General features: G+C 49.3%; 1 protein-coding gene across 2 annotated transcripts in view; it reads left to right on the top strand.

Moving 5' to 3' along the window:
* Positions 1-1864: 1864 nt before the first annotated feature.
* Positions 1865-13379, top strand: part of NME9 (NME/NM23 family member 9) — an 89929-nt gene continuing 78414 nt past the window's right edge. Inside the window, exon 1 of one of the 2 annotated variants that reach the window (XM_063921819.1) lies at positions 1865-2345. In XM_063921819.1, coding sequence (XP_063777889.1) covers positions 2313-2345 — 33 coding nt within the window. In that variant the 5' untranslated portion in view covers positions 1865-2312. The remainder of the gene's footprint in view (positions 2346-13379) is intronic. The other variant, XM_063921818.1, reaches the window with a different exon arrangement.

The raw sequence follows: 13379 nt of genomic DNA, 5'->3' as shown, positions 1-13379 counted from the left end.
CCAGCACAGCGCCTGCGTGCTGGCTGGGAGCTACTTGTCGCTGCGGCTGCGTGTGAAGCCCCAGCGGTCCAGCCACGCCTGCTTTGGCCAGACCACGCCCCTTAAACGGCGGTTTAACGCCACCGTCCCACCCAGCGACCACCTCTGCTTGTCAATCAGGCAGAGGCCATCGCTGGGCTACGACAGCCGTCGGCTGTCTGCCATGCGCCGGCGCACTTCTGACTTGATCGCTGCACTGAACGGCAGCATGCGATCAGGTCAGCATGACCCCCAGTAGCTTTAGACATTAATAGGGTGATCTCACCACTTTCCAAACTCGTCTCGGACGATCCTCCAGACTGCTGGTGCTTAATCCATTAGTGCAGTCATCTCCATGGATCGCTCGTGCAGAGATGGTAATCAGTAATACCCCTTTCAGCCAGCCAGCCAGAGGCGGATTGGCCATAGGGTTTACAGGGAAGATTCCTGGCGGACCGACGCACCCGTGGGGCCTGTTTTGTTTGAGGACATGTGGTCCTTTTTATAGACATAATGAATAAGATGCAAAATAATTTTAATATATGAAAATTACTTTGCCACTTAGCCTGTGATTGGAGATGATCTAGTGTATGCTCTCTCTGCCTGCTTAGCTAACATATAAGATTGAGTGAATAGTGATTGGGATACGGTTGGTGTAATAAGCAAGAAAATATATCTTTCTAAAGAATTATATAGTTTCCTAAATTCTGAAGGTGTATCATATAATGTGCTCATAATATTTAATTTTATTTCTTTTTAACTTTCCCCCTTGATGCTGGACATGCCCACTATCTGGAAAGTCTTGGGGGGGGGGGGGGTGCTGCTGCCATGGCCCATGGCTAGACCTTACTCCTCTGGTGCTGCCCATGTGGGGCCACTAGTACAAATTTTTCCAGGGCCGCTTTTTGTTCCCAATCCGCCCCTGCAGCCAGCTATGAACATGTGTTATTGGCACATAAGCGCGCATAACCTGTGTTCATGTGCTGTCTGAAAGGTGCCAGGGGGAAAATACTGGGTCGAGCGACCCGGTATTCCAACTCTGGTAGTGAGCAGGGTTGAACTCGTGTTCAACCCGGCTCGCTGAACAGTGAGAACGGGAGTAAGTTTGATGCGACCAGTTTCCCATTCACTGTGTGTTTGGAGATCACCAATCGCCGCGTCACCAACCCAGCAATATGCCGAGTTGCAGACAGCGGCTGCAGGGCGCCTGAGGCAGGTCGCGCTGGGAGCTCCTGTGTCAGGCTCCGGGTGCAACCCACCTCAGGCAGTGTGAAAGGGGTATCAGTGTTCCGATTAGTGTGGATCCAGTGATCACTTTGGAAAACCATGCATAAGTGAGGCCTATTGGATCTATAGGTTGAAATCTTTGATTCCAAATGGATTAAATGACAGCATAGAGTGAAACAATATTTAATATATGAATGAGTTCCGTTGTCAGTCTGCAATGCTTCGTTCGTAATATCTCTGTGGGGGACGGCTGGATGGTTGTCTGTATAACTAGGGAGGTACCTCTGGAGTACGGCCTCCATCCGGCTGTGTACCCGGAGAGATATAGTAAATTGTGAACCATAAATTTACGTTTATTCTCTGAGGTAAAGCGCGAATGACGCTGTCTCTCCCCAGGGATATACGGATTTTTTATCTATAATAATAAGTATAACAGAGAGCCACGTTCCATAAAATGTAACGTTCAATGGCTAGTGATCCTTTTCTGAATATTGAACTTCCAGGATGAATGTGTAAGATGATAGCAGTCAGCGCCCGCTCTCGCCTGCACGTCTCCCGGGAAGTAGACCACGTAGTGCAGCCGCTGCCCTCTCCCCCCGCGTCGTGCACAGCAGCACGTCATTACATCTGCTGTGCTCAGCCCCGACCACCGCCTGCAGCCGGACAGCCTCAGGGACAGCGCACACACCGGCACACACGCTCAGCACCCATCAGCCCGGAGCAGTAGACGGCGAGACCCAGGGGGCTTATGGGAAAGGTCCTCTCCACGAAGGGAAACTAGACACTACCCCGGGCTGGGCGTAATGTGCCCATCCAGCTGCGGTAGGGAACGCAGTCAGCTTGTGACATCATTAGGCCGGAAGTAAATCCCGGATGCCATGGTAGCTAAGCACACTCCGGAAATCCCTTTTATTTGCTCAGCTATTGGCTGCACACACACGGGCTCCGCCCGCCTCTCCTCTGCTACTAGCCCAATAGCCGGTGCTGTGTAGTCATGGTAACCGGCGTCAGCGTCTGTGTTGCTAGGAGACGCGAGGCCGGCAGTACGCAGCAGGCAGCCAGTGGTCATGGCAGGCAAGAAGAAAGACCTAACCTTCCAGGTGAGACCCCAGATACGTGGCTAACAGCGGGTTATCCCTGGGGGGCAACATTACATAAGCGTATTGGGTGATAGCCGAAACTGTCCGGATTCCGGAAAGCCGGATCGGACCCTGCAGCGACCTGTGCTGCGGTTGAGTTGTCTGTGCATGTCTCCGTGTATGACATCAAAAGGTACATGGAGATGTTACAGCCCCCTCCTGACCCGCAGCTGCTGCACTCTAGCAGAGGGAATGGAAGTAGCATGGTCGGAATGGTCTGGATCCCGGAACGCCCTTACCGGACAGGCTCCCTACAGTGACATACGCTGCTGTGTAGCTCTCAGTGACCGGCGTCCCCGTGTATGTGATAGCTGTCACACAGCAGGTGCAGGGAGCCGTGTGCAGAGTGCTCCACAGCGGCCGAGGTCGCTGCAAGTAGCTGGTCCAATCTGGCGTGCGTGTATATGTGTGTATATATATAATGTCAAAGCTCAGAACATGGGCCCTCATTCCGAGTTGTTCGCTCGCAAGGCGAATGTAGCAGAGTTACACACGCTAAGCCGCCGCCTACTGGGAGTGAATCTTAGCTTCTTAAAATTGCGACCGACGTACGCGCAATATTGCGATTACAAACGAGTTAGCAGTTTCTGAGTAGCTTCAGACTTACTCTGCCTGTGCGATCAGTTCTGTGCTTTTCGTTCCTGGCTGACGTCATAAACACACCCAGCGTTCGCCCAGGCACTCCCACCGTTTCTCCGGCCACTCCTGCGTTTTTTCCGGAAACGGTAGCGTTTCCAGCCACACGCCCCTAAAACGCCGTGCATCCGCCCAGTAACACCCATTTCCTGTCAATCACAATGCGAACGTCGGAGCGATGAAAATGCCGTGAGTAAACTTACTTTCATCATAGTAAAGTTACTTGGCGCAGTCGCAGTGCGAACATTGCGCATGCGCACTAAGAGAATTCTCACTGCGATGCGATGAAAATCTCCGAGCGAACAACTCGGAATGAGGGCCATGGGCCCTCATTCTGCGTTGTTCGCTCACTAGCTGCTTTTAGCAGCATTGCACACGCTAGGCCGCCGCCCTCTGGGAGTGTATCTTAGCATAGCAGAATAGCAAACGAAAGATTAGTAGAACTGCTAATAAATATTTTCTTGCAGTTTCTGAGTAGCTCCAGACCTACTCCTAGATTGCGATCACCTCGGTCTGTTTAGTTCCTGGTTTGACGTCACACACACGCCCTGCGTTCAGCCAGCCACTGCTCCGTTTCTCCTGACACTCCCGCGTTTTTCCCTGACACGCCTGCGTTTTTTAGCACAGTCCCGGAAAACGCTCAGTTACCACCCAGAAACGCCCCTTTCCTGTCAATCACTCACCGATCAGCAGAGCGACTGAAAAGCGCCGCAGGATCCACAGCAAATCTACTAAGTTTTTAGTTAAATAACTAAGCGCATGCGCCCCACGTGCCATGCGCATTTAGCAACAAATCGCGAAAATTGGCAACGAGCGAACAACTCGGAATGACCACCATGGAACCACCCTCCTTACTAAACTGCTTCAGAACATCAACTTGTTCAGAACATTAAAACATGTCCGCTCACAGGCTCGCTCTGCTTGCCATAGGTTACTTACTATTGCCAATAGATATACACACACGCCCACACACAGTGGCAGGGATCGGTATGGGTTCCCGGCATACGGGATGCTGGCTGTCACTATACTGGCAGCGTTATCCCGTCCACCAGAATGCCGTCAGCGGGGTGAGCACATCGAGGCCCCATGAGGGCTCGATGCGCTCGCCACAATGCATACACGGTGGCTTGCTTTGCTTGCCACAGGTTCTGTTCTCCCTCTATGGATGTCATGGACCCCCACAGAGGGAGAATCACCTACCTCGCTGGTATTCCAGCGGCGGCATTGTATCCGTCAGGATTTTGGTGTCGGTATTGTGACTGCCGGGATCCCGACGAGCGGTATGTTAAACGCATACCCAGTGGCATAAGTACCATAGGTGCAGGGGATGCGGCTGCTACAGGTCCTGGGATGACTGCGGGTCCTCCACTCCATTGCACCCGGTCACGCTGCTGCAGCTCACAGGCACCTCTTCTGCTACCAAGCTATGATCTGTCTCCCGAGAGTACATAGCCTCTCTCTCCACCACCGGCTTTCTAGCACCATGTGATGCTGGGGATATAAGGAGTTGCGGCAGGAAGGTGGGAGTGACGGATACCTGCTGTGTGACAATGCCCTAGGGAGCTGGTCTCGCCTGCCGAGTGTGAGCAAAGACTGGCAGGCAGCTGTGCACTGGCCTCAGCTGTCATACCTCCGTGGATGTCTCATAACTGGTCTTCCTCCTCTCTTCCTTTTTCCCTACAAAATCTCTATTTATTCTCCCTTGCACTATTTCCATTTCTGTTCCGCTCCCGCCTTGTGACGCCACTGACCACAAGCGTCTGTATCAGCACAAGCCTCCATAATGTTCTTTAAAAAGAAGTGCTTTCAATGTGGTGCAATGGGTATTAATGTGTGAGCATAATGTGGTGCAATGGGTATTACTGTGTGAGCATAATGTGGTGCAATGGGTATTACTGTGTGAGCATAATGTGGTGCAATGGGCATTACTGTGTGGGGCATAATGTGGTGCAATGGGCATTACTGTGTGGGGCATAATGTGGTGCAATGGGCATTACTATGTGGGCATAATGTGGTGCAATGGGCATTACTGTATGGGGCATAATGTGGTGCAATGGGCATTACTGTGTGAGGCATAATGTGGTGCAATGGGCATTACTGTGTGGGGCATAATGTGGTGCAATGGGCATTACTGTGTGGGCATAATGTGGTGCAGTGGGTATTACTGTGTGGGCATAATGTGGTGCAATGGGCATTACTGTGTGGGGCGTAATGTGGCGTAATGGGCATTACTGTGTGGGGTGTAATATGGTGCAATGGTCATTATTGTGTGGGGCATAACGTGGTGCAGTGGGCATTATTATGTGTGGCATAATATGGTGCAGTGGGCATTACTGTGTGGAGTGTAATATGGTGCAATGGGTATTACTGTGTGGACTGTGATATGATGCAATGGGCATTACTTTGCGGGACGTAATGTAGCACAATGGGCTTTACCGTGTGGAGTGTAATATAGTGCAATGGGCATTACTGTGTGGGACATGATGTAGCACAATGGGCATTACTGTGGGGTGTAATATGGTGCAATGAGCATTACTATGTGGGACATGATGTAGCGCAATGGGTATTACTGTGTGTGGTGTAATATGGTGCAATGGGCATTACTGTGGGCGTAATGTAGTGCAATGGGCATTACTGTGTGGGGCATAATGTGGTGCAATTGGCATTACTGTGGGCGTAATGTGGTGCAATGGGCATTACTGTGTGGGCATAATGTGGCGCAATGGGCATTACTGTGTGGAGTGTAATATGGTGCAATGGGCATTACTGTGTGGACTGTGATATGGTGCAATGGGCATTACTGTGTGGGACATAATGTAGCGCAATGGGCATTACTGTGTGGAGTGTAATATGGTGCAATGGGCATTACTGTGTGGAGTGTAATATGGTGCAATGGGCATTACTGTGTGGACTGTGATATGGTGCAATGGCAATTACTGTGTGGGACATGATGTAGCGCAATGGGCATTACTGTGTGGGGTGTAATATGGTGCAATGGGCATTACTGTGGGCGTAATGTGGTGCAATGGGCATTACTGTGTGTGACATAATGTGGTGTAATGGGCACTATTACTGTGTAGCATAACGTTGTGCAATGGGCACTACAACTGCGTGGCATAACAGTGTAAGGGGCACTACTACTTCGTGGCATAACATGAATGGGCTGTGCTGTGTGGCGTAACATGAATAAGGGGCACTACTGTGCAGTGTAATTTGAAATGGTGGTACTTGTCATGCTCGGCTTGAGTTGAGGATCTGACGACTGACAGTTGACTGAGGGAGCAGCTTTCGGCAAAGGAAGGAATTGAGATGGCTGAATGTAGTTCTTACTCATGGATTGAAGACTTAGTGTGGGTACACACTAGTAGATATATCTGCAGATCAATTGATCTGCAGATATATCTATGGACGGATCGGGCAGTGTGTTCAGCATACACAATGCCCGATCCGTCGGGGACTGACGTCATGAACTGGGCGGGCGTGTACACACGCCCGCCCAGTTCAGCTGTCAATCCCCGCCGGCTGCCGCAGCATGTGTACGGGCGGTCGGCCGACCGCCCCGTACACACACAGCGACGCGCCAATATATCGGTAGATATATTGGCCGTCGGCTGTGCTGCGCGGCTGACGCGATACGACTGTGAACGACGGAGTTCACAGACGTATCGGCCGTACACACTGGCCGACGCTCCTGCGATATATCGGCCGTTCAAGAGAACGGCCGATATATCGGCCAGTGTGTACGGGCCTTTAGGCCCGAAGATGTAGAGGTGAAGAAAGATTAATTCAGCTTTACTGAGACCTCAATCATACACAACAACTAGGGGATAAGTCTGAGTGAATTCTGACAGACAAAATGTTCGTGAATTGTAAACGATGCTGAAGATTATTGATTGATTATTGAACCTCAAATTCCTTATTTTGAGTGGCTTGAACCTTGGGAGGTCTAGGGAAAGCTGCTCGAAAACGATTTAGAACAAGAGGCTTTAGCAGAGAAATGTGAAAGGCATTGGGAATTTTCAAATAGTGAGACAGTTTCACCTTGTAAGAAACAGGATTCAACACTCTTTCAATAGGATAAGGACAGATTAGTCTTGGAGCAAACTTTTTGGTAGGAACTTTGAGTCTGAGGTTTTTGGTGGATATCCAAACACGATTTCCCACTTTGAGACTAGGAACAGCCCTCTGTTTCCGATTGGCATAGGTCTTTTATTTCTAGGAAGTCTTAAGTAGCGCCTTATGAATTTGTCCCCAAATCTTAGTGAACTGATGAAGACTAGATTCAACAGCAGGAACCTCGAAAGCTGGGAGAGATTCAAAGGAAGGAACTCATGGATGAAAACCGTAGTTAATGAAGAAAGGAGTGGAATTGGTAGAAGAATGATATAGGTTATTGTGTGCAAACTCAGCAAATGGGACGTAATCCATTCCAGTCATCCTGAGCAGGGGACATGAACATTCGTAAGAAAGTTTCCAGATCTTGGTTGACTCTTTCCGTCTGTCCGTCAGTCTGGGGATGATAGGCTGAAGAGAAGTTCAACTTGATTCCTAGAACAGAGCTGAGAGCTTTCCAGAACTTGGCCACGAATTGAGGACCCTGATTAGAAACTATTTCATGTGGGAGACCATGCAAACGGTAAATCTCTGGGAAAAACAATTTGGATAGCCGGTGAGGGGTATGAAGTGAGCCATCTTCGAAAATCGGTCCACAATGACCCAAATGGTGTTGTGCCCTCTGGGGACTGGCAAATCAGTTATGAAATCCATAGAGATGAGAGTCCAAGGCTTTTGAGGTGTTGGAAGTGGATGAAGAAGACCCGCAGGAGATGTTCGTGAACTTTTATGTTGAGCACACTTGGAATAGGCTGCTACAAATTCAGAGACATCTGTTTTAAGATGAGGCCACCAGTAGAATCGTTGAATGAACTCGAGATTCTTAAGACCACCGGCATGACCCATGGGCATAATGTGGTGCAATGGGTATTACTGTGTGGGCATAATGTGGTGCAATGGGCATTACTGTGTGGGGCATAATGTGGTGCAAAGGTCATTACTGTGTGGGGCGTAATGTGGCGTAATGGGCATTACTGTGTGGGGTGTAATATGGTGCAATGGTCATTATTGTGTGGGGCATAACGTGGTGCAGTGGGCATTATTATGTGTGGCATAATATGGTGCAGTGGGCATTACTGTGTGGTCTGTTATATGGTGCAATGGGCATTACTGTGTGGAGTGTAATATGGTGCAATGGGCATTACTGTGTGGACTGTGATATGATGCAATGGGCATTACTTTGCGGGACGTAATGTAGCACAATGGGCTTTACCGTGTGGAGTGTAATATAGTGCAATGGGCATTACTGTGTGGGACATGATGTAGCGCAATGGGCATTACTGTGTGGGGTGTAATATGGTGCAATGGGCATTACTGTGGGCGTAATGTAGTGCAATGGGCATTACTGTGTGGGGCATAATGTGGTGCAATTGGCATTACTGTGGGCGTAATGTGGTGCAATGGGCATTACTGTGTAGGCATAATGTGGTGCAATGGGCATTACTGTGTGGAGTGTAATATGGTGCAATGGGCATTACTGTGTGGACTGTGATATGGTGCAATGGGCATTACTGTGTGGGACATAATGTAGCGCAATGGGCATTACTGTGTGGAGTGTAATATGGTGCAATGGGCATTACTGTGTGGACTGTGATATGGTGCAATGGCAATTACTGTGTGGGACATGATGTAGCGCAATGGGCATTACTGTGTGGGGTGTAATATGGTGCAATGGGCATTACTGTGGGCGTAATGTGGTGCAATGAGCATTACTGTGTGTGACATAATGTGGTGTAATGGGCACTATTACTGTGCAGCATAACGTTGTGCAATGGGCGCTACAACTGCGTGGCATAACAGTGTAAGGGGCACTACTACTTCGTGGCATAACATGAATGGGCTGTGCTGTGTGGCGTAACATGAATAAGGGGCACTACTGTGCAGTGTAATTTGAAATGGTGGTACTTGTCACGCTCGGCTTGAGTTGAGGATCTGACGACTGACAGTTGACTGAGGGAGCAGCTTTCGGCAAAGGAAGGAATTGAGATGGCTGAATGTAGTTCTTACTCATGGATTGAAGACTTAAAGTGGGGGTACACACTAAAAGATATATCTGCAGATCAATTGATCTGCAGATATATCTATGGACGGATCGGGCAGTGTGTTCAGCATACACAATGCCCGATCCGTCGGGGACTGACGTCATGAACTGGGCGGGCGTGTACACACGCCCGCCCAGTTCAGCTCTCAATCACCGCCGGCTGCCGCAGCATGTGTACGGGCGGTCGGCCGACCGCCCCGTACACACACAGCGACGCGCCAATATATCGGTAGATATATTGGCCGTCGGCTGTGCTGCGCGGCTGACGCGATACGTCTGTGAACGACGGAGTTCACAGACGTATCGGCCGTACACACTGGCCGACGCTCCCGCGATATATCGGCCGTTCAAGAGAACGGCCGATATATCGACCAGTGTGTACGGGCCTTTAGGCCCGAAGATGTAGAGGTGAAGAAAGATTAATTCAGCTTTACTGAGACCTCAATCATACACAACAACTAGGGGATAAGTCTGAGTGAATTCTGACAGACAAAATGTTCGTGACTTGTAAACGATGTGAAGATTATTGATTGAAGAAGTGACTTGTGATTTGTAAACGATGCTGAAGAACTCTGAATGAATAGATGACTTGTGATTTGTAAACAATGCTGAAGAACACTGAATCAAGAGATGACTTGTGATTTGTAAAAAGTGCTGAAGAACACTGAATGAAGAGATGACTTGTGATTTGTAAACAATGCTGAAGAACACTGGATGATTTGTGATTTGTAAACGATGCAGAAGAACACTAAATGAAGAGACGACTTGAAGAACGACGTTGAAGAGAGGATCGCTGTGAGCACCGCCAGCAAACGGAGACCCTCTACGAGATAGAGGACCCAGCAGTTAAACCGCAAGAGCAGGTGGACTGGGTGCAAAGACTGCAATAACAGAACTCACCACCGGGTGGCCACAACAGAACCAGGATACCAGGGGTTAACCTGGGAGCACAGAGCTTGAGCACCTTACAGCAGCAAGTAACTTGAAGCACTGGCACCATGGCTAAGCATCAACCCCTTTTTGTAAGGGAAGACTGCACAGGATTGGCTGGATGTGAACTGGGATACCTATTGGCTTGGCTTCGTCTCCAACATGGCGGCTCCCTGCACAGAGGACACATGTAGAACCAGCACACAGCCACTACCTCAGGCCTCAGCCTCCCAGATGCCGCACTCCGGCAACAGAACACTTGGAAACAGACACTTCCGGCTGCCATGCTCCGCTCCCCAGGACCCGGACCCCGGCCCGGCCTCCAGATACCCGGCAGCCACACCAGGGGACCTCGCAGCCGCAGCTCCTATCCGCCGCAGCCACACCAGCCGGCTAACAGGAAGGCCACAGGGACCAGAACTGGAGGTAAGACTCCGGATGCTGACAGTACCCCCCCCCCCCTCCCTTCCTTTTAGGGTGGTCTCCGAACACCCATGCTGTTTAGTGGGATTCTTGGCATGGAAGGCACGAATCAGTCTTGGAGCATGAACATCCTCTGCAGCCACCCAAGATCTTTCCTCCGGACCATATCCTCTCTAATCTATGAGATACTGGAGGCGACCATACCTCTTGCGGGAGTCAAGAATCTTATGAACCTAAAATTCCTTATTTTGAGTGGCTTGAACCTTGGGAGGTCTAGGGAAAGCTGCTCGAAAACGATTTAGAACAAGAGGCTTTAGCAGAGAAATGTGAAAGGCATTGGGAATTTTCAAATAGTGAGACAGTTTCACCTTGTAAGAAACAGGATTCAACACTCTTTCAATAGGATAAGGACAGATTAGTCTTGGAGCAAACTTTTTGGTAGGAACTTTGAGTCTGAGGTTTTTGGTGGATATCCAAACACGATTTCCCACTTTGAGACTAGGAACAGCCCTCCGTTTCCGATTGGCATAGGTCTTATATTTCTAGGAAGTCTTAAGTAGCGCCTTATGAATTTGTCCCCAAATCTTAGTGAACTGATGAAGACTAGATTCAACAGCAGGAACCTCGAAAGCTGGGAGAGATTCAAAGGAAGGAACTCATGGATGAAAACCGTAGTTAATGAAGAAAGGAGTGGAATTGGTAGAAGAATGATATAGGTTATTGTGTGCAAACTCAGCAAATGGGACATAATCCATTCCAGTCATCCTGAGCAGGGGACATGAACATCCGTAAGAAAGTTTCCAGATCTTGGTTGACTCTTTCCGTCTGTCCGTCAGTCTGGGGATGATAGGCTGAAGAGAAGTTCAACTTGATTCCTAGAACAGAGCTGAGAGCTTTCCAGAACTTGGCCACGAATTGAGGACCCTGATTAGAAACTATTTCATGTGGGAGACCATGCAAACGGAAAATCTCTGGGAAAAACAATTTGGATAGCCGGTGAGGGGTATGAAGTGAGCCATCTTCGAAAATCGGTCCACAATGACCCAAATGGTGTTGTGCCCTCTGGAGACTGGCAAATCAGTTATGAAATCCATAGAGATGAGAGTCCAAGGCTTTTGAGGTGTTGGAAGTGGATGAAGAAGACCCGCAGGAGATGTTCGTGAACTTTTATGTTGAGCACACTTGGAATAGGCTGCTACAAATTCAGAGACATCCGTTTTAAGATGAGGCCACCAGTAGAATCGTTGAATGAACTCGAGAGTCTTAAGACCACCGGCATGACCCATGAAAGGCGAAGAATGAGCCCATGTAAGCAATTTCTTGTGAAGATTTGGTGCCATAAAGGTTCTTCCCGGAGGAGGAAGAGGAACAGTATGAGTTGAAACAAATGAAGCCGAATTCAGAATAAATTGTTTCTCAGAGGAGTCGAGTAAATCATCTGTTTGAAAATAATGAGAAAGTGCATCTGCCCTTCGATTTAAGGTTCCGGGGTGGTAAGAGAGTTTGAAGGAGATCTGAGAGAAGAAGACAGCCCACCTGGCTTACCGTGGGTTTAAACAACGAGCTGTTTGAAGGTACAGAAGATTCTTGTGATCCGTAATAACAGATATAGAGTGTCGAGCTCCCTCTAATAAATGTCGCCACTCTTGAAAAATTAATTTTATGGCAAACAGTTCTTGTTCCTCAATAGGATAATTTTGCTCTGCTTGGGAGAATCTTCGAGAAAAATATGCACAAGGATGACTTTTCTTATCTTCGAAGAACTGAGAAAGAACTACCCCGACTCCCACCGAAGAAGCATCTTTAGTGTTCACTCTAGGAGTGAAAAGGGGCAGGGCGCCGGACTCCGGGGGCACATGTGCGCGTGCGCGGCCGAAATGGGGGGGGCGGCCACGCAAATTAGGGGGCGTGGCCACGCCCACGTCATTTCAGGGGGCGGTGCGGCCCACAGACGCTACTATAGAGAGCGTCTGTGGCCGGCGACGTCACTGTTGGGGGCGTGCCCAGCACCTCCGTCGGTGCTGGGCTTCCCCCAGCCCTCTCCCAATGCGTGAATGGATGCCGCGCGCATGCGCACGGCATCTTTACACGCCGGGAGGGCAGGAAGGCGGGCGGCTGTTCTAGCAGGGCGCCGCAAAAGGGGCAGGGTGGGTTTTGCCTGCTAAAAAACGGGCAGGGCGCGGCGCCCTGCTAAAACAGCCTAGAGTGAACACTACATCTTTCTATGGCCTTTTTTAAGAATGTGAAGGCTTCCAGAGCCTCGTGTGGCCACATTGAAGGATTGGCTCCTTTCCTGGTTAACATTGTAATTGGGGTGATGATAGTGGAGTAGTTCTTGATAAATTTCCTGTTAAAGTTGGCAAAGCCAATAAATCGTTGGATCCCTTTTAGAGTGGTAGAAAGAGTCCAATCACGAATCGCTTGGACCTTGGTTTAATCCATCTGTAGCTCCTGTCTGGAGATGACGTAACCGTGAAAGGCGATGGAGGGTACCTCAAAGGTGCACTTTTCTAACTTGCAAAAAGATGATTTTTCCTAAGACGGCTTAAGACCTCTTTGACTTGCTCCTGATGGATCTTCAAATCTTTAGAAACAATGAGAATAGCGTCGAAATATACCACTAGACAACTGTAAAGAAGATCTCTGAATATCTCGTTTATGAAGTTCTGGAAGACCGCCGGAGCGTTGCAGAGACCACAGTGCATGGACAGTGACTCCTATATCAGGAACGGATGTTTTTGGAACTGCCGGTGGAACAAGCCTTGGAGCCCAGCAGGGTGTGATTTCCATACACCCTGCTATTACACCAGTGCGGCTCCATATTCCCACACTGGGTATGTTCAATCAGTGAC

This window comes from Pseudophryne corroboree, chromosome 5 (assembly GCF_028390025.1).
Source record: "Pseudophryne corroboree isolate aPseCor3 chromosome 5, aPseCor3.hap2, whole genome shotgun sequence".
In the NCBI taxonomy this organism is placed as follows: Eukaryota; Metazoa; Chordata; class Amphibia; order Anura; family Myobatrachidae; genus Pseudophryne; species Pseudophryne corroboree.
Note: the sequence above shows the minus strand (reverse complement) of the source record. Positions and strands in the feature narration are given on the sequence as shown.